At 43.2% G+C, this 26,438-nt stretch overlaps 1 protein-coding gene across 1 annotated transcript in view; it reads left to right on the top strand.

Annotated features, from left to right (window-relative positions):
• The window catches only part of ZNF236 (zinc finger protein 236), a 1,651,223-nt gene that overhangs the window by 651,968 nt on the left and 972,817 nt on the right, over positions 1-26,438 (top strand). The window contains exon 11 of the mRNA XM_044067103.1: positions 26,000-26,203. Within this exon, the coding sequence (XP_043923038.1) occupies positions 26,000-26,203 (204 nt within the window). The remainder of the gene's footprint in view (positions 1-25,999; positions 26,204-26,438) is intronic.

The raw sequence follows: 26,438 nt of genomic DNA, 5'->3' as shown, positions 1-26,438 counted from the left end.
AACTCGCTATATCGGAGATTTGTGCTGCGGCTACTTGGTCCAATCCGCACACTTTCATTTCCCACTATAAATTGGATGTGGCATCTAAAGGGCGAGCATCATTTGGTTCCACGGTACTCAGGAGTGTTTTCCAGTGAGCCACCCAGGATTCAGGTGCTAGGACGCTGTCCCATCAGTCAGAATGTAGGCGAGATAGGATCACATAACATCTTTTAGTTATGTACTCACCATAACTTCAGATGTTTGGGATCCATCTCACCTACATTCCTAATACCCACCCTCCTTCCCCCTGCCTTGGAGATCAGAAGAGATTGAACGGTTTGAGTTCTACTGTTTTTATCTTGTTTCATCTGACGATGTTATATAATCAGAGCGTGCATGTGTGCATGTATGCGGACAAACTAGATCTGGGGGACTGGTAGTGGTGCATCCTGGGATATAGTAAGCTCAGCCAATAAGAGACTTCGCTCTTTGGCATAAGCGTGCCGAGTCGGAGCCGAGGGATCGGCTCCGAACCCATCAGTCAGAATGTAGGCGAGATGGATCCCAAACATCTGAAGTTATGGTGAGTACATAACTAAAAGTTCTGTCTAGTAGGCCTTATCTGACCTTATTCTACTGGACTATTTGTTTTTGAATCATAAACCAAAAAGAACTAGAACTGTTTTGTGTTCCTACACCTCTTTGGCTCTGACTACTTTTGTACGTTTATAAGAATTCTAATTCAAGCAAATTCAAAATGAAAGCAGGCGTCTGTGTGGAGAAAGAAAATAAAAACTGGGGTTGACAACATTGAAATTTCTCAATGACCACACATCCTAAGTTTGATCTTTTACTATGAGCCTATGACATTGCATTGCAGATTTTGTTTCATTTCCTTCTGAAAAAGTTCTATGTGGAAAGGCCAAAAGAACAAGGCTCAACCTCTTTTCTTCTTGGTAGATCAGACATGCTTTGTTTCATTTATTGAGAACCTGGGCCTCCACAGAAGTGATTCCATTTCCATTGCTGTCAGGGTTTCATTTATTTAAGGGCTTAGATCCTCTATTAGTACCATTTCAACCACCATACCTTATGGAAGAGATTTTGGAAGTTCTGAAAGCTATCAGGCAGTCTTCCTTTAAAGACCATTAAAAGACTAATTGAAATATGTTTTTCTTTTTTTGTCAGGGGCACAGATGTATCTTTCTCCCCATCCTGTGGTTCTAAGCATCTTTACAAACTTGAATGCTTATTCTTTCATGAAGAATTGTAAATTCATGTTCTGGCCTTTCAGCTCTATATGATGTAACTGGAAGAGATAATTTGTGCGTGTTATAAACTGATATAACAGTTATTGAAAGTCATTCATAACCTAAACTCTTCACTGCCAAAAGAAGAATCCATCTTTCCTTTCTGACTTGATTTTCATACCTGACATGTTCTTACCATCCTTAGAATGAGCAAATTTATCAGGGGTGAAGTCTGTGTCCTGGAAGATATTCTTTTTGATAACCATTACTTCAGCTTATTATGTTTTGGATGTAAAGGATGCTACATGAGAAGAACATTATTTGGTGTTCCACAAGGGCTGGGTCTCCCAGAGGAGCACTCTTCAGTTCCTTCCAAAATACTTGCTTAAACTTTTTAACCATTACTTTTGCTGTAGTTGCTTCTGTTACTTGTTTTAGAAATAATTCAGTGGTGTACATCTGTGCAGTGGCCACCTGGTTGCTATTGGCCCCATATCTCTCAACCTCTGAATGTTAAAAGTCATATCACTGGCTTTTAAAAGTCATGGCAGAGGATCCAAAAGAGGAACATTTTCTTATCTTTTTTTCAATAGGTCTTTAGATGTTAGTGTGCATATAGTTAGTGATAAGGAATCATAGCATGACCTTGTTTCAGTTATTTAATACTATGTATGCCCTTGAACAGGCCTATCTGTATGAGGAAAATCATGTGAAAATCAGTAAATCTTGGACAACTAAAGCAAATTCTGAGGTCAAAAATGATAGTGCTACTTCTAGATTATAGGATTTGAGAGGTATGGCTACTGTACATCGTTACCAAACCCTATAGGATGGATATCCACTGCAAAAGCATAATGTCCTTTAAGAGACATTACTTCAGGTCATTTTGCAATGGATCTTCTCTTCCACTTTTCAAGGTCATAGGTTTTAGAATTCCCCTTGGAATTCTTCCCAAGTGTTCCACTCCCTGCATAGAGGGCCTATCAGAGTAAGATAGATATGTCTTCAAGAATATATGTATTATGTACTGCAGAGAGGGTCTTTTGTTGATATGATGAAATGTAACATTAAAGTTCCCAATATATTGAACAGCTTCATGCACTGCAGAAGTTGGTTTACATTAAAACAGGAACACAGAGAATAAGAAGTCAAAGATGTACTGAACAAGGTTTTCTATTCACAGCTAGAAAATTATCCTGCAGTAGAAAGGGGCAGGAAATGTTCATCATTTTGAGCACTGCTGCAGTATAACCCAGCTATACGGGTTATATCCTGCAGAATATAACAACTGGCCAGCTTTCAAAGTTTCAGGGTACCTCTCAAGTACCTAATCCATCAGCCACCTCAAGCTGAGCTCACTAAACTGACAGGTTTGGGTGCCAAGCACTTTAGAGCTTTCATGCCACTGAAGAGTACTTTTAAATGAGAGCTCTGTTTTTTTCCTCTTATTTTAAGTTATTTAAAGTAATTCAAAACATTTTTTTCTTCTGGAGAAATTTTGTTTATTTTATATTTTGGGGCTGTCAAACAAGCAGAAAATGTCCAGTATGTTACTATGTAATTAATAACCACCCAGGGATGTTAAGAGGCCAGATACTGCAGGCAGACTGCCTCTACACCCCTGGAAGGGCGTTATTTACACAGTACCACACCCTGGAAGGCATTATTGTGCTTAGGGAATGAGCTGTTTGTAAAATTGTCGTGTTTTACTTGTTTGTTATTTTTATTACTATATGTGTGTATATATATATATTTTAATGTAAAATTGTTCCTCCTCCTAATATTTCAAACTTGCTGTAGTGTATGTAAATGGTCTTGGAGGAAGTATTTTACATCCAAAATGTAACATGTTAAAAATATCCAGATATTTACTTCATTTTTTGGTCCCTTACTCCTAAAATTTGTAGCTTGCTGCCAGTCATCTGGGATTGAAGTCAGTAAATAATAACATACATTTGTGTTTCAGACTTTTTTCTTCAGAAAATTCATACTAAAACAAATACCATTATTTGAGCAACTTTCTAATTTTATATGAATAATAATTAAAATCTGTTCCTGTTTTTGAGCCTTTGTTACCTAGGTTTTTTTGAGCTAAGAAGGCGAGAGGTAGGCAAATCTCTCTACTGCTGCTGCTGCCAGTAGTCAATTGATCTCACTCTCTCACACAGACAAACACACATGCACGCATGCACTTACGCTTCAGAAAGTGTATGTTAACACAAATCCTATTATTGCAGAAACTGAGATTTTCTAAGAGCAATATTTAAAATCTTCCCATATTTTGAACCTTTGCTCCTCCTTTACGTTAGGCTTTATGGAGATGTCTTGAGCCAAGAGGTCAAGAGGTATGCAAACCCAACTGCTGCTGCCACTCTTTGATCTCTCACACACACACACACACACACACACACACACACACACACACACACACACACACTTCTGCTTACACGCAGACAGAAACATACACACATACACTCACACTTTTTTGTGTTTCATTTACTTTTGTACTCGCTAAACAGAAAAAGCATTGCTTAGCAAGTGTAAAATAATGGCTTGATCGATTTTGCTCTCACTCACATGCATGCATACGCGCAAACACAGACAAAAAAACCACACTGTTTTTTTTGTATTATTTTACGCTCACTAAACAGCAAAAACACTGGTTAGCTAGTGTAAAATAATGTTGGCTGTTTGGTTACTTTCAGTCCAAGCTCCACAGCAGCTTGGTATGCTGACATGAAGTGGCGGACTCGTTTTTAAGCTGGCATTACCTGTAGATTAACACTCTGCTGAAGAACGTTCGTTTTCCAATCAGGTTTCTGATGTAGAGGTCACCCATTCTCTGAAGCATATTAAAGTGTTTTTTTATTGTGAATTTAAGCAAAAAATGTAATTTTAAAAGAGTTAAGTCTTACCAACATTTGCTACTTGATTCCCCAGGAAAGAGGCACTGTTTTTGGCTTCACTGTGGAACAAATTGTTGGTTCCATGGTCAGTACTTTTTCCAGCCACAAAAAGAAAAAGTTAAGCAAACAGCCTTTGCCATCACAACAGGCTAGCAATTTGCTACAGCTGCAGTTGGATGACCCTGCTCTGGCCATTAGTTGTACCTCACACTACTCATCTTTTACCATGGGTCCCTCTGGTGTAGCACCTACATCCACTGTGCAACGCAGCTTAGACACATACGCTGTGGTTGTTGGGATCCCCTCAGCAGGTAAGGGAGAGCAACTCATGTTAGCCCTAGAAGAGGGAACAGGAAAGGCTTCTTTGTTTTGCCATAATGTTGTGCCCATCCCTGGAGAAGTTACTGATGCCATTAATAACACTGTTGGGACCCAATTTTCCTGTTTAAAAAAGGCAGAAAACTAAACATGTACCTACTCCAGCTCAAATTTCCTTAGACAGGAATAGCTTAATGGATTTGTCACAGGATTTAATTTAGGCTATTGATCCTTTTTGTATACAGTAGTTTCGGGTAGAAGAAAGAGGGATACCTCTTTTCCTGAAGAGATTTAACATTTTGCATCTGGACAGGACTATAAAAGGGCAGATACAGGGTTTTCTCCTCAGATTTCTGATTCAGACTTGGAGGAGAGCTCAGTTTCTAATTCTTTCTGTACTGGTTTCTGTTTCCTTGATACTATTCCAGTGTGTGCCAGTGTTTTCAGTGAACACTGTGGTTTCTGAGTCCCTCACAAAATACCATGAGCTGCCTCAGAATGAGTTTCCAGAACCTTCACCCGATGTTCATCGTGCATACAGCTGCAGTCATAACAGATGGGTTCTCCTGCCGTCAGGCGGGTCCTCAGTCGGCCGAATTCCAAAGTCTAGGTCTGGCGTCGGTTGTCGTCGCTTCTTCCCTGACATCAGTGCGACAGGGGTATAAAAGAACCAGCCGACGCCATTTTCCTCAGTCTTTTTTGCCGCACTGTGCCTGAAGTAGAAGCAGTTCGCAAGTGCCGGTCGGCCAGCTCCTGAGATTACAAAAAATTTGGAACCGAAGTCTTCTTAAAAGCTAAGTAACCCGTTGGGGAAACAGCTCCTGAGATTACAAAAAATTTGGAACCGAAGTCTTCTTAAAAGCTAAGTACCCCGTTGGGGAAACTTTTTCTTGCCTCAGACCGATGTCTGACAAAGTTAATAATTGTATTTCTTGTGGGAAGCAAATAGCATAAGGATTTCCATTCCCTCTGTATACCTTGTTTAGGCCCAGACCACGACATCTCGGTCTGTCGCTTTTGTGCTACATTCAACAAACGCACTATTAAGCGTCGGGCGGAGTTCACCCAGCATTATTTTGGGAAAGCATTTAACTATACTATGTCGTCGGATACTCCGACTCTGATTTTGTCTAAAAAACGCAAAGACAAGGACCGACACTCGAGGCCCGCGGCCTCTACCGACACCACGCCAAAGCCGACTACACGTGGTCTGGTTCTCAGCGAGGCACCTACGCAGCCCCTGATTACCGACGACACATCTTTGGTGGTGTCTCCTGTACCCGAGGTCGCAGGCTCCTCGGCCCACACCCTGACTGCAGATACCGAAGCCACGCTTGGCATTGAAACACAGAATGTGGACAGGTCCACCTCCACTCAAGGTGTCTTCAGACCTTCCTCTTCTTTCTCCATCAAGGCTTTCACCAAGTCTAAAGCTACCATGCACCCTAAGAGACCAGCTACACAGGGCCCATCTCCAGGCCCCATGCCTAAGAAACAGATGCTTAAAATGGCTGAGGATTTAATTACTCTAATCAGAGGTTCTCAGCCACCTCCGGACAAAAGACCCAGAGAGGAGGAAGATTCCCCCTCCTCTGATCAGGGCTCCATTATTTCAGAGCACTCTGATTATCAGGAACAGTCTTACTCTCCTTTTGAAGACTCTGATGCAGAGGAATCTATTCCTTCTGCATCCCCCCCTGAGGATTACTCATTTGGTGAAACTCTGCATACCTTAAGGGAACACTTCCACTGGGAAGGCCAGGATTATTCAGATTCCAAGAAAAGGCTCAGGGGATTTCTTTTGTTACCCCAGCACAGGCCTCTGGCTATACCTCCTGTCCTGGACATCCTAGATGATGTTTACTCGGAGGCCTGCCTTAACCCAGACTCTCTCCTTCCAGCTCCAGTTAAGCCTGACAGGTACTACAGGGTTCCTGACTCACACCAATTTCTATACAAAAGCCATGCTGCTGACCTAGAAACCATCTCACAGGGGCCCAAGGGAGTTAAGGCCTCCATTGCCAAAACCCATTGCCTTCCGAGAGATTCCAGATCCTTAGAAAGGCGGGGAAAAAAGGTGTATACCTCGGCTACCTTATCCATGAGGGCCTTAAACTGTCAGTTTCATATGCTAAAATACCAACAGTTTCTGTTATCTCAATTGAAAAGTAAAATGTCACAACCTGAACAACCAGACATGAAGGAGTTGCAGGAATTGATGCATAGTGCAGAACAAGTGGGCAAACATACCTTACAATGTGGTTTTGATGCTCTAGAGGCCTCATGTAGAGCTGCTGTTACAAGCTCAGTCATACGTAGGCATGCTTGGCTCAAGGAACAAGCCTTGCCTGATCATGTCAAAGCTAAATTACTAGACGCCCCTCTTCAAAAGGATGTACTATTTGGGGCAAATGCTGAGGAAGTATTACGGAAAATGGAGGAAAAGGCTAAATCAATGCAAACTGTGAAAGAATTTCTGCAGGTTCAACCCCACGTTTAGTAGAAATTGGCCTTCCAAAAACTGGTCCTTTCCTGCCACAGACAGACCCCAAAGAGCCAGATACAGGCAGCGGAGCGGCAGAGGACAAACACAAGGCTCGTACAGAGGCAAACAATGGCAAGCTCCTACACAAAGAGGTGGTGAGGACAACTCGCAATCTTTCAGAAAGCAAAACCAATGACTTTCCCCTTTGCATGCCAACCAGGTCTCAAATGTCAGCACCCTTAGGAGGAAAGCTGGCACTGTTCTCAAAAAATTGGCATATTGTCACAAAGGACAAATGGATCCTGAACATTATAAACAGAGGCTACAAATTCCATTTTCATACCCTTCCAAAAATGAAAGGCATGCCAAACCTGCCACACAATCAAAGGGCAGAGGCACAAAAGCAAATTTCAGATCTTATAAACATGAAAGCTATTCAAGAGGTACCTACACATGAACAAGGTCAAGGTTTTTATTCCAGGCTATTTCTGGTGCCAAGGAAGGGCAAGGACTGGAGACCTATTTTGGATCTTTCCATCCTAAACACATTCCTACTCATACCAAAATTCAAGACGCTCACTCTACAGCAACTTATTCCCATGCTGGGCAAGGAGTCTTGGCTGGTAACATTGGACCTCAAGGAGGCATACCTGCATGTCCCAATCAGACAAAATTGCAGAAGATACCTCAGATTTCTTGCAGGTTCAATACATTATCAATTCTCTGCATTGCCCTTTGGTTTATCTACTGCGCCCAGAGTATTCACGAAATGCCTGGCATCAGTAATTGCCTACTGCAGACTTCAAGGGATACAAATATACCCTTATTTGGATGACTACCTGATCCAAGCGGACAGCAAGCACATTCTTCTGAAACATCTGGCTTATGTAATAATGTTATTAAACTCTCTAGGATACACAGTCAACAAAGAGAAATCAAGACTAATACCCTCTCGAAGATAATTTTCCTGGGTGCCAATTTGGACACAAACACCCAGATGGCCTACCTCATGCCAGAGAAGCAGGGGCAACTAATTCAATATTTCAGAACACTGGCAAATTGCACCAGGCTGACTGCAAGGAAAATCCTGCAGGCTCTGGGATTCATGGCATCTTGCATCTTACTAATCCCATGTGCAAAGCTGCATATGAGAAAACTACAATGGTACCTAAAAACATATGGTCTCAACACAGCCACAGTTTGGAAACAATGATACCACTAATTCCATGTCTGCAAAAGGAATTTCTGTGGTGGGCTCAAGCATGCCAAACAAACACAGGTCTTCCATTCAGCAAGCCTCAAGCAAATCAAGTCATCACAACAGACGCCTCGGACTACGCCTGGGGGGCGCACATGACAGACCAGTGCATTCAGGGCAAATGGACCCAAAAAGAAAAGCACCTTTACATCAATCAAAAAGAAATGCTAGCAGTGATAAATGCTATTACAGCCTTCAAGGACCTTCTACAACCAGGTCAGCTATTGATAAGAACAGACAACACCACAGTTATGTGGTACATAAACAAGCAGGGAGGAACACATTCTTATCCCCTATGCAGACTGGCCATGTCACTTTGGAACATGGCCATGGACTTACAAATGGAGCTACAAGCACAGTACTTGCCAGGCAAGGAAAACACGCTGGCAGACAACCTAAGCAGGAATATGACAGATCCACATGAATGGAAGTTGCATCCAAACGTTTTTACAGAAATAACCCAAGAATGGGGAAGGCCAGACATAGATCTCTTTGCCTCCCACAAAAATCATCAATTGACAAAATTCTGCTCAAGGATCTTCCATCCAAAGGCCTGGAGAGTGGACGCTCTCTCTTTCATTTGGACATCAATGACAGTTTATGCCTTCCCACCTCTTCCTCTTCTGCCCAAAGTCCTGTTGAAGACCAGAGCAGACAGACCAAAGATGATCCTCATTGCTCCGGACTGGTCAAGGCAACACTGGTACCCACTACTAAGGAGCCTGACGCATTCCCCACCATGGACCCTGCCTCTAATGCCTCTTCTTCTGACTCAGCACAGCTTCAAAACTCGTCACAGTCAGCTGAAGACACTCAATCTAGCCACATGGAAGATTCCTTAGCATCACAGCAGGCCCTGATCTCCAAGGAGGTGCAGGATGTCATTTTGGAGGCCAGAAGACCATCAACTAGAAAAGCTTACTCTGCAAAATGGAAACGTTTTTGTTTGGAATGAGAAAAAGGGCCAGTGCCCTGGAAAACTGAATTTACCTCAAATACTACAATATTTGGCCGAACTGCTAAGCAGTGGACTTTCGTTCTCCTCCATCAAAATCCATGCCTCAGCCATTTCTGCAGAATACAACACTGATCCACCTTTATTCTCTCACCCTCTATTAAGACAGTTCCTCAGAGGGGCTAAGAATTTAAGACCTCCAAGAAAACAACCAATACCTGCTTGGGATCTTAATTTCATTCTGGAAAAACTGACTTTGCCCCCTTTTGAACCAGCTGCCTCATCAGATTTACAATATTTGTCCTGGAAAACAGCTTTCCTTCTGGCTATCACTTCAGCTCGTAGAGTTTCAGAACTGCAGGCTCTTATGGCTGTCCAGCCTTTCATCATCTTCCATCAGGACAGAGTTTCATTACGTACCAACCTGTCCTTTATGCCTAAAGTGGTATCCAGGGTAGCTTTAAATCAGGCCATACATTTACCTACTTTTATCCTAATCCTCAAAACAAAGGGGAGAGATTACTGCATTCCTTGGACATCCACAGACAACTGCATTATTATTTGGACAGAACAAAGCCTTTCAGAAAATCAGAACAGCTTTTTGTGGCCTATGCGGTAGGAGCTCAAGGAAAGTCAATATCCAAACAGACAATCTCAAAATGGATAGCCCACTGCATACGCTTTTGCTATTCCTTTCATGGCAAAACTGTATCTACAGGCATTAGAACTCATTCCACAAGGGCCACAGCCACCTCTGCAGCCTTTCTCAGAGGAGTTCCTACCAAGGATATTTTAGAAGCAGCCACTTGGGAGTTCTGTGCATACCTTCTCTAAGCACTACAACCTACCATTATACTCCAAGTCTAGAGCAGGCTTTGCCACTGCAGTCTTGCAGGGCATTTTGGCTCCTCCTAGCTCCACCTAGTGCCTACCACCCCTTTCTTAGCTTTGGGATTCTACCCATCTGTTATGACTGCAGCTGTATGCACGATGAACATAGTACAGTTTTGTACCTACCATAAATGTAGATGTTCGAGTGCTAATACAGCTGCAGTCCAGGTTTCCCTCCCATCTTCCCCTCTAGGGGTATTCTTTTATGGTGTATTTGCTTGCAACTACTGTTTTTTGATTATATTGCATTGCATTATTACATTATTTTATGTATTGCCTTCCGTCTGGGGGCACCTGACATCTGGGGCAAGAAAGACTGAGGAAAATGGCGTCGGCTGGTTCTTTTATACCCCTGTCGCACTGAGGTCAGGGAAGAAGCGACGACAACCGACGCCGGACCTAGACTTTGGAATTCGGCCGACCGAGGACCCGCCTGACGGCAGGAGAACCCATCTGTTATGATTGCAGCTGTATTAGCACTCGAACATCTACATTTATGGTAGGTACAAAACTGTACTTTCCTCTAGTTCTGTCAGCTTTGGAGGATATGTGTTGTTGTCTGCAAAGTTCCTGATAATGAGATAGCTGCCACTAAAATTGGCAGATAGGATGTGTAAAGTTCTTCAGTCATTTAAGTTTCTGTACTCTCTTCCCAAGTCTGAATCAGCAGCTATAGCTTTAGTTAATCCTACTGCTGCTAAACATTTAGTTAATTCCAGTCCTACTCTTTCTGATAAGGATGGGAAGATTATTGAGGAGTATGGTGAAAAAAAGTGTATTCTTCTACAACTTCAGTTTTCAAAATTTTGAATTGTCAGGCTTGTGTTAGTTTGTTCTGACTAATTGTGAAAATATGAGAAATGTGTTCATAGGTGTTTACTAGGCTAATGACCACAAGGTCCTTTTTAAGCCTAGCTGTGCATCCCAAATCTCTGACAAATTCTGGTACCCTTGTAAGTGTAAGCCGGGGCTTGGGAGATGAAACATTTACAAGCAGGAGCCTGGAAGATGAACCATTTACACATTGGTGCTAAACCAGGAATGACTTTTATCTGCAGTTTCTTCTTGTGAGGAAAAATCTACTTTAAACAATTTAGTTACTTCTACTGCACAAGTCCCTATCCATTGTTTACATTGTACATTTGATTCAGTTGATACTTCTCCCAGGGCAATGGCCACTGGTACTTTTTTGAGGAAGTTTGCCTGACTGCATTCCCAGAACCTCCCAGATGACATTAAAAAATAAGATTTAAATTCTCCTTTGGATGCAGATTTAGTTTTTGGCCCCTCTCCAACAGAGGAGGTCAAGAAGTGTGATGAAATGGGGAAGTTGATACAGAGGATGTCTAAGATTTTTTAGCTCTCCTTTTCCAAAATTTCCTCTAACTCCTCATCAATTTTGTCAACCCCCCCCCCAAAAAAAAAACAAAGTAAACAGTCTTAACAAAATATAGGTAAACCGATGTTTAAGACAAAATAGCAAGGGGCTTCCGAAAAGAATTCTGGAACTTTCCAAAACCAAGTACAGTCCAACAAGTCAGAATGAATATTTAAGGGCCCCTGGCAGCTCTGTTTCCCTTCTATGAAGTCTTAATATCCATTTTTCTCTTTGGCAGAAGATAGTTTCTGACAAACAGGTTTTGAAGACCATTTATCAATGCTGCAGAGGGAGGAAGTTCCTCCTTTTTTAAGGGGTAATCCCTCATCCATCAGACCACACTCTTTTATTTCCACCTGCCCTTTATCACATGCTATTCCAGGGTGTGATTGAACCAGTTCTTTCTTCCCAGGTTAGGAAAGGTTTTTATTCAAGGATGATTTTAGTAACAAAAGACGAAAATGCTCATTGGGCATTCTGGACCTTTCCTTCCTAAATATGCTCGTGGTAGTGCTCAAATTCAAAATGATTTCACTACAACCTTTTACCTCATTCATTCAGGTTTCCTGGTTAAACTAGATTTTAAAAATGCTTATCACATCACTATTCATCCAATTTTCAGACATTTCTTAAAGTTTTGTTCATCTGGATAGCATTATCAGTTCTCTGTCTTACTCTTTGGACTGTCCACTGCACCAATAATGTTCACAAAGTGTCTAGCTCCAGTTATAGCTCATTGCAGGCTGCAGGGTATCCACATTTTTCCTTATGTAGATAGTATCCATATCTTTGCAGAGTCTTTTTGAAAGTGTCAGGAATCTCTCCCATTTTGGTGAGAGATCTCTTGTACAAGCTGGGATTCCAGGTGAACATAACCATTTAAGTCTTATTTTTACTCTCTCATACAGGATTATGTTCCAGAGGTCTCAGCTAGACAGTTCAGATCAAAGAGCTTTCCTTCCACGGGGAAAAAAATGGATCTAGAACTATTTTTAAGGTTTTCCAGTCAGACTTCGGTCACTGTGAGGGAATATGTCAAGAATTTGGGTCTCATGGCTCCTACGATTCTCATGATGATGCTGCCAAGACTCCACATGAGAAAGATACAAGTCTCTTTGGTCCTAGCACCAACATTCTTTATATTTTCAAATCGCAGTACTGGGGTTTCTTAGAAGAGAAGTCATTTTGTGGAGACTGCAAATATCCTTAAATCCAGGTCTCCCTTTCTCCTTCTCTGTGCTAAAGCAGTTGTCACAGATGCTATGGACTTTGCTTGAGGTGCAGTTTTAGGAAGGATAAAAGTGCAAGCTGTGTGGGACACCAAGGACAGATGTAAGCACATAAATATAAAAGAGATGTTTGCCCTGATCAAGGCAGTCAACTCTGAAACATCTTTAGTCCCAAGAAAGTTGTTACAGACGGTACCACAGTCATGTGGTGCACCAACAAGCAGAGGAAAACAACATCATTTGCAGACTAGCCAGATTAGCTTGGGATATAGTTTCACAGCACTGTCTCATTCTGCAGACATCCTTCATTCTGTCAGAGCAAAACTGTGTGGTAGACAAGCTGAGCAGGACAAAGGCAGACCTCAATAAATGGAAACTAGCTCAGGGGGTCTTTCAAGATTTGATCCATCTGTCAGGAGTTCCTTAAGTAGACCTATTTTCCTATTCTCTAAACAATCAACTGGCAAGATTCTTCTCCAGGACTCCATACAGAAAGGCCTAGAAGAGACAGATGCTTTTTGTTTTCCAGGGACAAGAATGCTTCTGTATGATTTTCCGCCCTTTCCACTGATCAGGGTATTTCTGGTGATGCAGAAAGAATCCCCCAATATCATTGTGGAGAATCCCTTCCATCCCAGGCATCAGTGATTCTCCCTTCCTTTAGAAATTACCAGGAGCAGTTACCACAAACTTCCTTACAGACTGGATCTAGTCACACAAGAATAGGGGTGCTGGATACACACCAACCCTAATCAATGTCAGTTGACGACCTGGACAATGCGTTCTTAATTCACTTTACGCACCTGTTTACTGATGATGGAAAAAGTTTTGTACTTGGTGCCAGCAACATAACTGGCACCCATTCAGGGTGAGTTCTCTGGTTTTATAGTATTTGTGTGAGTTACTATCCTGTGGCCTTTCTTACTACTCCATCAAGGTCCTTTTATCAGCCATTTTAGCATGTCTGCCCATGGATCCTCCTCTTTTGATTCATTTCCATGTCAAAAATTTTGAAAGGGGTTTTGCTTAAAAGACCTTCAATAAAAACTGTGGCCCCTTCATAGGATCTTAATTTTGTGTTAGAGAAGCTAATACTTCCTAATTTGAACCAGCTAGCCTGGCTGACTTGAGGTTCTTATCATAGAAAACAGTTTTAATGACTGGTCTGAGCTCTGCAAGAAGGGTATCTGAGTTGCAAGCTCTTATGGTGAGTCAACCCTATCTCGTTTTCCACATATAACTTTTTTTAATGACTAATCCTCCATTTAATCATAATTGGGTGTCCAGGTTTACTTTAAGCCAAACTATCCATCTTCCTGATTTTATTCTGAATATAAAGATAAGGGCGACATGATATTCTAAACCTTAGATGTCCCCAGGCAACTCTGGTACTTAAGGATCATAGGTGGTTACTAGGCTATCGACCCAGATGTCATTTCAAGCCTAGATGTTTCATACCAATGTAGTACCATAGATAGGTAGTCATGTTTGTATTGACTAGCCTATGTCCAGGAGGGTTGTGGGCACTATCCCCAGTAAGAATTTACAGTGCCCCATCCACTGGTCAAGGTTCTTTTTGAACAGTGTCACGGAGGTGCTCTGCTTCACATGAACTGGCAGCCTATTCCAAAGATGCAAACGCCGCTGAGAGATAAATCTGTCTCTTCAGCATGTCCTGTTCAAGTCACAGGCCATATTTAGGTCCCTGAAACAGGTAGCTCTAGTCCCATTTGATTTACGGATGTGCAGCATATTCAGTAGGTTTGGGTCAGAGATTGCTCTGTAAGCCAGACATAAGTCTCCCCTAAGAAGTGTCTACAATGCTGAGTGTAGTGACAAGGACTTTAATCTGTCTTTTTAAGGCATGTGCTGGAGTCCCTTGATGATGATAGAAATCTCTGAGGTCTTTCCAGTTGCAGCAGGTGCTGTGTACGGCACATGCCGAAAGGGGCATTATACTCAATTATGGGCCTGATTAGTGAAGAGTATAGAGGGGTTATAACCTTCTTTGCTCTAGAAGCGATGCCTTTGCCAATCAAGTGTGCTACACAGAACCTTCCTTATTATAGTAGATGCATGGTGGTCAAAGATAATGTCGCAGTCTACTTGCAATCTCAGATCTCTTACTATTTCGTAGGTACATAGGGTATTGTTAATTTGATAGTGTGAAGGGACATTGTTTTTACCGAAGGGAATGATGATGCATTTCTTTGCATTCAGTTTGAGACTATGGCTAAGACACCAGTCACTAGTCTGTGTAAGACCCTCCTGAAGTATACTGACATCATTTAGGGATTCAGTAATTGCACCCAGTTTGCAGTCATCTGCAAACCTGGTCAGCCACAGCCCCTTAGTTTTGGCCTGAATTTCTGAGAAGTGTATACCAAACAATAGGGCCCAGCACTGACCCTTGTGGCACCCCACTGGTGACAGATCTGCTGGTTGATGTGGAGTCACCCACTTTGATGATCAATTTGTGAGCCTGTTGGCAGTTCGCCTTCCAACAAAAAGGTTTACATTCAGTTTGCTAAGTTTATCAGTAATGCCTGAGTGAGAGATTGTGTCAAAGGTCTTTGCCAAGTCGAGGTATGCTGTGTGCACAGATTTGCCCTTGGCAGTGGTTCGGGTCACATTTTTCAAGAAATCCACCAGGTTTAACAGGCAGGATCTGCCCTTAACGAAGCCGAATTGGGTCATATCCAGGGTTTGTTGGTTGCCTATGTCATTATTTATGAGGTCTATGATGATACGTTCCATGACTTTACAGCTGAGGCTGGTCAGAATTATGGGTCTGTAATTCCCTGAGTCTGTTGTTAAGCCACCTTTGTGGAGGGGAATAACTGTTGGTGTTCTCCATTCCACAGGATCAAAGCCTGTGGTTAGGCTGTGATTGAATAGGATACTTAATGGTCATGCTAGTTCATGTTTTAATTTGTTTAGAAGACAGCCTAGGGTGCCGTCTGGTCACATAGTGGCTGTGTTTTTTTGCCTTAGACAAGGCTTTAATGGCCTGTTATTTGAATATGTAGGGTGGGGGAGTTGGGGGCAAGGTTTGTGATACGTTTGGAGGGGATAATTGAGTAAATGTTTCACCAAATTTGTCTGCTAACAGGTTTGCTATCACTGTGGGATCAGTGTGGGTGATACTGATAGTCACTAGTTTGGCACATGCTTAGGTCCTACATTTAAGGCTACATATGTAGCTGTAAAAGGCCTTATGGTTATCCTTGGCTGTGATTGCTAAGTGTTTCTCAAAGTTACCCTTGGAGAATTTGACATGATGTCTTATTTGCCTACTGAGGCTGAGGATGGTGCTTTTCCATTATTGGGGCCTCAACTTAGTTTACTTAAACAGCAACTTTTTGCATTTGTTGTAAAGTTTGTTGATGCTTGATGTCCACCAGAGCGGCTTGTTTTTACTTGTGGATCTGGCTTTGTTTTTCTCTGAAACAGCCAAGTCTATACACTTATACAAGTGATTCTACAAGGCTTTAGTGTAAGCTTTAGTGTAGTTGCCACTTCAGCTGGGGGTGGGGCTTGTAAGGCATTTATACCTCCCCCTTGGAGGGTATAGTTTGCTTTGGTGAAGTTTTTTATCTGACTTCAGCCTTTGAGAGTTCTGCTGTTAGTGCCAACTCAAAGGTATCTGATTTATGGTCAGATTTGATTAATGATTGTCCGACAGTTGTGGTGGTGCATCTGTTTGTCATTTTAGTGAGGACCAGCTCTAGTATGTTTGTTCCTCTTGTAGGGGTGTGAACAGTTTGTTCCAGGGCATTTGAGTTAACAATGTCAAGGAACCTTTGTGTTAGTAAGTTAGGGCTAGAGTAGGTTTCCCAGTTGATGGTGGAATAATTGAAATCCCACATGACCAGAGTGTTTGGCAATGTTTGGATTGACTCCAGTTTGGTCAACTAGGCCTTGCTCGCATCATGATCCATGGAGGGGGATCTATAACTAGCTATGACTTGAATGGGGGTTTTGCCCACAGTAATCGGAACTTAGAGTAACTCTATGGAGTTGCCCAGTCTTAGTCGGGAGGTGCATTTTCCCCTAATATAGATAGAAACACTGCCTCCTTTGGCTCTCAGACGTTCGTTTTGTGGTCTGAAGGTGTGGCAGGCATTGTACTCCCTGAGGCCTTAAACCAGGTTTCTGTGACTGCACAGACATATATATCTTTCAGTGATAGACGTGCTTCCAGGGTGTGCAGATTTTGGTTTATCTCCTAGCATTTAGCAGCATAACCTTTATTTTGTTATGGTTGGTAATTTTCACGGCTGCAATTTTGTTTTTGCGACCTTGGCTAAAAAAAAAAAAAAAAAGGCACTATGGGGGAGGCAAGAGTCTTCACCAGCAGCTGATAGCCTTGTGATGCTAGATGCAAACCATCTTTGGCAAGCAAGGTTTGACGACCAAGTCATCCCAGACTGACAGAAACCAGATCCTCTTTGAATGACACCAAAAACTAAGCCAGTTATTGAAATCGACCATTTTTTGTTTATACTGTGACATCATTCTAGGTGAGGGTAATGTGCTGCTCAAGGTTAGGGACATTCCTGCCTGGAACACACTCTGAGAGCTCAGTCGTATCTCTCTTCATATAGTCCAGTGAGGTAGGTTGTCTCAGGTCATTCACTCTGACATGAGCTATGACAGTCATAATGGTACTTGATGGTAAGAGACCTGAGTGCATGCGTGATCTGATGAATCCTGGTATTAGGCAGTTGACCGTGACTTCCTCCTTACCTAACATGGTGAGTGGTGAGTGAGACATCCATGTGCCTCACTATGGAGTCTTGAATGACAAGAACATTTGTTTTTTTGAGTGTTACTCCTTAAGGGCTTGGTAGGTGAGACACTGGTGTTGCTGTGTGTCTTGCATGCTGTAGGAACTGTCAGTTGTAGCAGTGTTTTGTTTTGGAGGTCTCTGGTGTTTTGTTAAGTTTTTAAGAGAACCTGTGCATATATTGATCTGTGTGTTGGGTGCGCAGTATGTGTATGAATAGTAGTAGTATGTGCATGAGTAATGGTGGCTGAGTTGAAAACCTCTTCAGTGTTTGTTTCGAGTGTGAGAGAGCAAGGATTCAAAATTCTTGGTGTAGATACATCTCTCGCACTCTGTACTAGACTCAGTTATTAGTAGAGGGTTGTCAGTGTATGTGAGGCAGTTGCTACACTGCCTCAGGAGATTCAAGTCAATAAGGCTGGCAGGAGAAACAAGGGTAGTCCAGCTGTCCATAATGCTTGATTTGAAGAAGTGTTATCACAAAGAGGGCGCTTTCAAGACTGATCTAGGAGGTGCACTATAGATGGTATTTCTGACAATCTTTTTTGGCTGGTGGATAAATAGGTCATAGCTCACTAGCAATACTTCTTAGACTGAAGATGTGCTAAAGACAAGGACTACACTAATGTACTACAGCTGTATCTAAGGGAAAAATTGTCAGACTTACCTGTCTGGCTGTGGCGCACAATTCCAATGCAATGTGTGGTGTTGCATGACATGCAAACAAGTAGAAACCCACTCAAATGTGGGACTTAAATACCAGAAGATAAAAACTTTAAAAAAATGTAAAAACTCTAAAGAACCAATGAGAGTGCCTACTCCAAGCCCTAGACCAATCACCCTTCACTAGGCAAGTTCCAGTCAGCATACTTCTCTGCAGAAGGGTTCCTTCCAATCAGAGATGGCTTGGAAAATGTGGTCAGAATACAACAGCCACTACAGACAGATCCAGATGCAGCAAACCTGGACTATGCTATAGCTGCTAGATACACTAATTTAGGTTTGAAACATTAAAAAAAATGTTTTAAACAGAAACACAGCAATAAGACACTACAATGGTTTAAACAGCAGCAAAACAGCAAGGAAACACTAAATAATGTTTTAAACTGCAAACAAATCAGTTATTTAAAACACTGCTTGGCAAGAAAACAGAAGAAAGTGAACGAATGCTTTGCAAACAGTGAAAAGTAGCACCAATTCATTTGCAGACAGTGAAAATAGCAAAAAAGCTTTGCAAACAGTGAAAAACAGCCACAGAATACAATTTAACAGGCACAGTAAGGCAGACAAAAGCAGTACAAACAGTGCAGTTTAGTTTACAGTATTAAAATAAAGTATTAAATAAGCTGAACAAAATCAAAAGTGCAGTAAATATTATAATCAAGAAAAAAGGCAACTTACGTTTTTTGAGAAGCTCAGAGCCTCTAGTCATCTGGTATGTCAGCTCAGAGTTGTGGCTAAATCTTTCAGATCTTTGAATCAGTTTTTCATTTCTTGTGATAAGAATTTGTGACAACTTGTGTCAAAACAGATTACCACAACAAAACTATTCAGTGCAGGATCAAAGCCCACTCTCCCAGAGCCTAGGCTTCATCTGTAGCTTTTTGGAAAGGATTGGATTCTTGAAGTGATCTAGAAGCTACATCTTGGTCCTCTGTACGTACTTTTACAAAGCACTATAAACTTGATTCCTTCTCTATGTCTAGATCAAGCTTTGCTAGGATCATTCTCCATGGAATCCTAGACTCTTCTCCGTCCACGTACCAAATGTAGTAAGCTAGGGTAATCTGTCTATATAGCTAAGACTGCTGCAGTAGTGGTCACTATAATGAAAGGTAGTACAGTTGTGTAAGTAAACTTTACCATAGTAGTAGCTGTTTGAATGATCACTGCTGTAGTAGTTGCTCCCTCCATCCCCTTGCTTTTCAGTTTGATGTTTATGTCAGTGTGTAGACATTTATCCTTTCATATTCCTAACATTCTCCTTTTCAGAGCTCAGCCTCCCTCAGTCTGTTGGCTTGAAAGCTCAGGCTGACTGGCTATTTGGGCACATGGAAGTTTCCCTGAGGCTTTGGAAACTGACAGGCTGTTATATGCTATGCAGAGTATAACCCATGCTAATGCAGCAGTGATCATTCGAACATTTATTGTTATCGTATGATGTTAAGTTGTCAATCTGCTGGATGGGTTCGAGCCGATCCTCGGCTCCGACTTTCTAAGCTCGAGAGCCACTTTTACCAGCTCGAGGCAGCCCCATATCCCATGATGCAACAGATCTTGCTAATGAGGTCATTCTTTACCAGCTCCTGGTAAGTGATATTTTCTTGCTATTTGTAAGGTTTTAGGCGCCTAAAACTCTAATTTTTAGTCTTTTAGTCTTTATATCCTTCAGTGTACTTTATCACTTAGCTCCATACCCATTTCCCCTTAGTTCACTTAGTTTCAGTGTTTGCCTTTCCCACCCTCACAGTTCCTGTCAGGATTTCCTCAGGTGTGTGTGTGTTGTGTCACTGTTATAGTAATAACTAATTCATTAGTTATTAATAATTTTTAGTAGTTAGTGTCTTTGTATTGGACTGATTGGTGTGTGTGAGTGTTTTAGGACTGAGACATGTCCAAAGATACTAGGGTCTCAGGTTTCAAGAAGTGTGACTCGTGCTGTCAGAAGATGTCTCTGACAGACGGTCACACTTGTATTTATTGCCTGGGACCCCTACACTTGCAGGACTCCTGTGCTATATGTCATTCTTTCAGCCAGAGAGTCCTGCAGGAACGTAGAAATAAGTTGATCCTAAGGGGTCTTCTTAAACCAGAGAGCTCCCCGGCTAAGGTCGGCTCTGGGAAGCCCTCCAAGCCTTCCAAGACCCAGGCTTCGGTGTCCAAGTCTGTGGTCTTGGTTCCGACCGAGACGAGACGCCCATCGGCCCCGAGCCGATCCTTCCTTGTTGGAAGCTTTTGTACCGGCGCCGACCCTGGCTTCGGCACCCGTGTCGGCTCCCCCTGCAGCCGAAACCCTAGCGTCGAAGCATGTCTCGGCAACGGCTGGAGCCGAGATATCTTTGTCTCCTCTCAGAGCCGACAAGTTGTCGGCTCCGCCTGAAGCCGAAGTTCTTCCATCCAAGAAGAGGTCTATATCTCCTTCTTTGGAGTCTATACACTCCAGCTTCTCCCTTGCTTTCGGAGCGGAGCCATCGGAGCCGATCATCGAGGTCATCCAGGCTCTCAGACCACGACTTGGAGAGAGTGGTGAGTAGGCTATTAAAATCACAGGCACTAGCCCAGATGCTCCATAGCCCGTCTCATCAGACGCCAGCTATCCTACACCCCTGAGATTCCTCCTTGACTCTCTTACAGAGTTGAGATTATTGGTACCGTGACTGTTGCTGCTGAGCCGATACCACACCTTCCTATCTCCTCCTTGAGACCTTCCTTGGAGGGATCGGGCGGGCTTCCTGGTCGGTTCTGAGGGGTGAGTGGCATCGGACCCTTGTCCGACCCCATTCTCCCTCTCGCCTTGGTGAGCTCGGCCCCAACATCTGCCCTTGTGGGACCGGGGATCCCTATTTCTTAGGAGCGGGATCTCTCGGCCCTCCCTGGGAGGGGAGCCTTTGAGGTGATGAGGAGTGTGCTAGCCCCAGAGCTTAGCCAGCAGTCGGTTCCTTTAGCTCCTCCCTCTATGGTGCCTGTAGATGCCTCTTCCTGCTCTCTTGCTCCCGGACCCAGAGATCCATCGCCCCAGAAGGACTTCCTCTTCCGAGGTTTCTCCTGATCCTTTAGGTGAACCCCCGCGTAAGAGGACCTGCAAGAGGAAGCATTTAGACTCCCCTGAGTCTACATCAGATACCGATTTAGATGAGTCAGAGGGGTCCCCAAGATCTCCCTCTGAGGATGTCTCCTTTTCAGACATCCTTGAACTCCTCAAACAGAGGGGGAACTGGCCCTCCATTAATCCCTCCGAGGATGAATCGGTATACCTGGAGGCTTTTGGATCTCGACCCTCCACCTCCTGGGTGTCTCCGCCTTCGAAGGCATGGGCATCTCCTGATTCGGTGGAACCAGTCCCCAGGAGACCTTCAAAGTTTATCACGGCCCCCGCTGAAAAGCAGTTTCTTACTAAGGGTGTCCCGGTTGATGCCATGGTGGTGGCTGCCGCCACCAAGAAGGAACTTGCAGATCCTTCCGTGCCAGTCCAGCCTCCTAACAAAGAGTCTAGGACCATGGACAGGTATGGCAAGCGGATGTTCTCTTCAGCGACCTTTGCTGCTGAATTATTTGTGTCACTTCACCAGACTTCAGAGAGACATCCTCAAAGAGCTAGGTGAAGTAGTACAGGATCCATCAGCAGCAGAGGCTCAAGAAAAGATCGCCTCTCAGCTGGGAATCCTAAATTCCATAACCAACTCCTCCATGCGGCTCATTTCTTATGCAGCCGATGGGACGAGTAGAGCTGCAGGCACAGGAGTGGCCCTCAGGCGTCAGTCCTGGATGCGGCTCTGTAATTTTGCAGACCCTTTGCCCTTCACAAACTCTCCTTTGATGGGACAACGTTGTTTGGCCCTCAGGTGAAGGACACTTAACCAGGTGCGAGCAGGATGGCAAGACTCTTTCTGCCGTAGGTTTCTCCACTCCTTCTAGACCTTACCCCAAAGGTCAGAAGGGAGGAAAATGTGGTTCGAAATCACAAGGAGTCACGCCTGACGACGTGGTCAGTTTACCCCAGAGGCAGAGGGGTAATAACAGACGCCCCTAGGGGCAGAGGGGTCCAGAACCAGGGCTCCAGAGAGCCTCTCTCTGACAAGCCCTTCCAGCATCCCTGAGGTGTTACTGCCCACCCTTGGAGGCAGTCGGAGATTGTCGCTGTACCCAGAAGCCTGGCTTTCCTCTCAAGACAAATGGGTACAGTCGATCATATCCGAGGGTTACAAGATTCCTTTCGAGGAAAGCCCTTCCCTCAAAGAGGTTCCCTTAAATTGCAAAATTAGAGGTGTCAAAGCTTCTAAAGAAAAGGGCCATCCAGCCAGTACCAAAAGATCATTTAGAGTCCTTCTTTTTGGTCCCCAAAAAGACGGGAGACTGGAGACCAATAATAGACCTCAGCAGGCTCAACAAGTCTGTCAAAAAGACAAGATTTCAGATGGTCACACTTCAATCGATTTTGCCCTTTCTGGGCAAAGACAAATGGATGTGCTCCATAGACCTTCAGGATGCGTACTATCATGTAAAGATTCACAGATGCTCCAGAAGTTTTCTCCGCTTTCGGCTGGGGACCAGTCATTTTCAATTCAGAGCCCTGCCCTTTGGCCTCACTACAGCCCCCCAGAGTGTTCAGCAAATGCATGGCAGTGGTCACGGCTCACCTGAGACATCAAGGATTCCAGGTGTTTGCTCCTCTCAGCCACCACCAGGCATCAACTTCTCCAAGCCAGAGATTACACTCTATGTCTCTGCGGTCACTTAGGAATTTCAGTCAACAAAATCTTCCGCCAATCTATTACCTTTATAGGCGCAAATCTAGACACTACTCGGATGTCAGCAAACCTAACAAGTCAGAGAATCCTAGATATCCAAAACCGATCATCCTATCCAGCAAAAGGGCACAAGCCAGCTTGGTCCTGAAAGTGTTGGGCCTCATGGCAGCTGCCATAACACTTGTTCCTCTGGCCCACTTTTACATGCGTCTCCTACAATGGATGTTGTTCACCCAATGGTCCTTCCAGCAGCTTCCATGCGTCACAAGATTCTGGTGACACAAACCTGCAAGAACCATCTATCCTGGTGGATTTCCTCTCCTCTAGTTCATCAGGGCAGACCATTTGTTCCCCGGCCCCGGTAGCCACGGTCACTTCGGATGCCTCCCTGATCGGGTAGGGGGGGCATTATCAGGGCAGGATGGTTCATGGCACGTGGCAACCATTCGAATACCACCTGCACATAAATGTCCTAGAGATGAGAGCAGTGCTTTTAACATTGCAAGCCCTCAACGACTTTCTCCCTTTAGGGACTATTGCAGTTCACACGGACAACATGTCCGTACATCAACAAGCAGAACCAAGTCCTATCCCTTGTGTCGAGAAGCTCTCAGACTTTGGCAATGGGCGATCTCCTCTCATCGATTTCTGGTAGCAATGCATATCCCTGGGAAAACCAAAATAATAGCGGACAGATTGAGCAGAGCTATTCTCATGCCTCACGAGTGGGCTCCCAAGCAATCCATTGTGGAGGAGACTTTACAGAAGTGGGGCCATGCTGCAATCTTTGCTACACCCCAAAACAGCAAATGCCCAGACTTCTCTCTCTTCCCACTTCCGGGCCATAAGATTGGACTTTTATGCCTTTCCTCCCTTTCCTTTGATACCACAAGTACTCCAGAAAGCTACCGTCTTGAGAGCCAAAATGATTCTCATTGCCCTTACTGGCCTCGACAAATTTGGTTCCCCATCTTTTGCATCTGGACCCAGTTCCAGATCTTCTGACCCACCAGTCGGGTCAACTGCACTGGTCCGTTCCTTCCTCAACCTCACAGCTTGGTTGCTCCACTTCCTTCCTTAACCAGGCTTCCTATGATCTCTAACCCGTTAGAGATATCATATTCTTAAGTCCTCTACCAGGAGGATTTATTCTATCAGGTTCTTCATCTTCCACAGTCAAAGTTCAGTTGGCTGCAATCTCAACATTATGTCCAAACCCCTGTTAGAGATCCTCCACCACAGTGGGACTTAAATTTAGTGCTGACATCCTTGATACTTTCTGCTTCATGTTCATTAAAGTTTCTTTCTTGGAAGACACTTTTCCAGTCGCTATTACCTCTGCTAGAAGAGTGTCTGAACTTCATGCCCTCCTTATTTGGTCTTCCACAAAGACAGAGTATCCACCAACCCATCCTTTTGCCCAAGGTTGCTTCTAAGACAAATTTAAACCAATCCATTGATCTCCTGTATTTTTCCAAATTATTCTAACAGGGCGGAACAAAAATTGCATTACCTAGATGTTCATCGCCAGCTTAGATATTACTTGGACAGAACAAAGCAATTTAGGAAGTCCGATCAGCTCTTCCTGTCTTATGCTGAAAATAGAAAAGGTCTCCCTGTTTCTAAAGTGACCTTATCTAGATGGCTATCTTCCACCATTTCTGACATTTATCAGCTTAGGGGCAAACAGCTGAACTCAAAACCTAAAGCACATTCCACAAGAGGTCTAGCCACTTCTGCAGCTTTTCAGGCTAGGCTGCCCTTAGATACTATTTGTGCAGCAGCCACTTGGGCCACTCCTCATACCTTTGTTTCTCATTACAAATTGGATTTGGACAGGGCAAGCTTTGGTTCCACTGTTCTCAAGAGTCTGTTCCATTGAGCCACCCAGGATAGAGGTGCTAGGGGCGCTCCCATCCAGCAGAAATGATGGCAGATTGACAACTTAACATTTAGAAGATATGTACCTACCATAACGCTCCATGTTAGTTGTCTTCTCGCCTTCTTCATGGCCCTCCCTCCTGTCCCCTAGCCTGGACAGACCTTGATCTCTCTGGAAGATTCTTCTTCCTTGGACACCAGATAGTTCTTGCCCTTGATTACCTGGTTTCCATTACAGCCTTTTTAGGTTAGTGTTTCTCTTTCCTTAGTGGAAAGTTTTTATAGGCAGTTTTTCCTCTAGATACCAAACGAGATCTTGCATCATGGGATATGGGGCTGCCTCGAGCTGGTAAAAGTAACTCAACCCATCCACCAAGAAAGAAGGCGAGAGAAGACAACTAACATGGAACGTTATGGTAGGTACATAACTTCTAATTTACTTACACAACTGTACTCTGTGTACTACTTAGTAACTAAAATAGTTAACTGTTGGAACTCATACTGATGTTAAATCCAAAGATGTGTTTACACCATATGTGAATACTGGCTAGCTTCTGATAGAGACGGCTTTTTAGAGGAGAGATAAATGAAGCAGAAGAGTCAGGGAATCCTGATGAGGTCTAAGAGAGGCAGTTTACCTGCAGTATCTCTCTCTTCCTGATATTATTTATTTGTTTTGTTAGAGTAGTAAATTAACTGATTCTTCTCACACTTTTCTTAGCCATTTCTCAGGCCATAAGAACAAAGGTAAATACAACATATCTCTATCTATCAATATTTAGCTATCTCTTGCTCTCTCTGTCTTCGTGTGTGTGTGTGTGTGTGTGTGTGTGTGTGTGTGTGTGTGTGTGTGTGTCTCATGTAGCCTGAAAACTACTCTGCTTAACTATTTATTTTCTCTCGACTTCTTTTCTTTTAGCAGTCTGTGTAGTTTGTATTGCTGCTTTGTTGTACATACTAATATCATACTTAGTATCTGGTATTTTTTGTGGTGTGCTACTTAAATTAAAAAAAATAAGTAAATAAAAATTGAAATTATACTATACAGTATTTATAGTAATAATTTAATATTTTACTGGTCTTTATTCATTTATTGTAGCTGTAATGTCAGTTCTGCATATGCTGGTATGCCAGCAATAAAATTGCAGATATCCTTACAGAGTAAGTAAGTTATATGCTCTTAACATGTATTATTTGTTTTTAAAATAGGTGTCAGACCTTTTCCTTGTCCACACTGTGACAAAAGGTTCCGTACATCAGGCCACAGGAAGACTCATATTGTTTGTCATTTTAAGGGTTATGATCCAAAGAAACCTCCCTACCACCATAAACCTATCAAGCCTCGTCAAGGGAAGATTAGTATCTCAGCAGCAGAAATATCCCTGCAAGAGCCTATTCTCATCACTGATATGGGTAAGCACTTTTATAGCCAATTGATTTGAATATCATATCAGCTGTGCTTTGTTTGGGGACTGTAATGGTGCTCATTTGCTTTTCCACCCAGTGGAAGGACTTAAGATGGTGTGTCTGGCATATTCTTTTGCACTGATTCAGTGCAATTTGTAATTTTGTATCCCTTTTAATTTAAGAAAATGTGCCAGTTTGTGTGCCTGTATCACTAGTGCATTTGTGTACATCATGTATGTCA

This window comes from Protopterus annectens, chromosome 3.part1 (assembly GCF_019279795.1).
Source record: "Protopterus annectens isolate FY-2018-M chromosome 3.part1, PAN1.0, whole genome shotgun sequence".
In the NCBI taxonomy this organism is placed as follows: domain Eukaryota; kingdom Metazoa; phylum Chordata; order Ceratodontiformes; family Protopteridae; genus Protopterus; species Protopterus annectens.
This window is presented reverse-complemented; position numbering and strand designations above follow the sequence as displayed.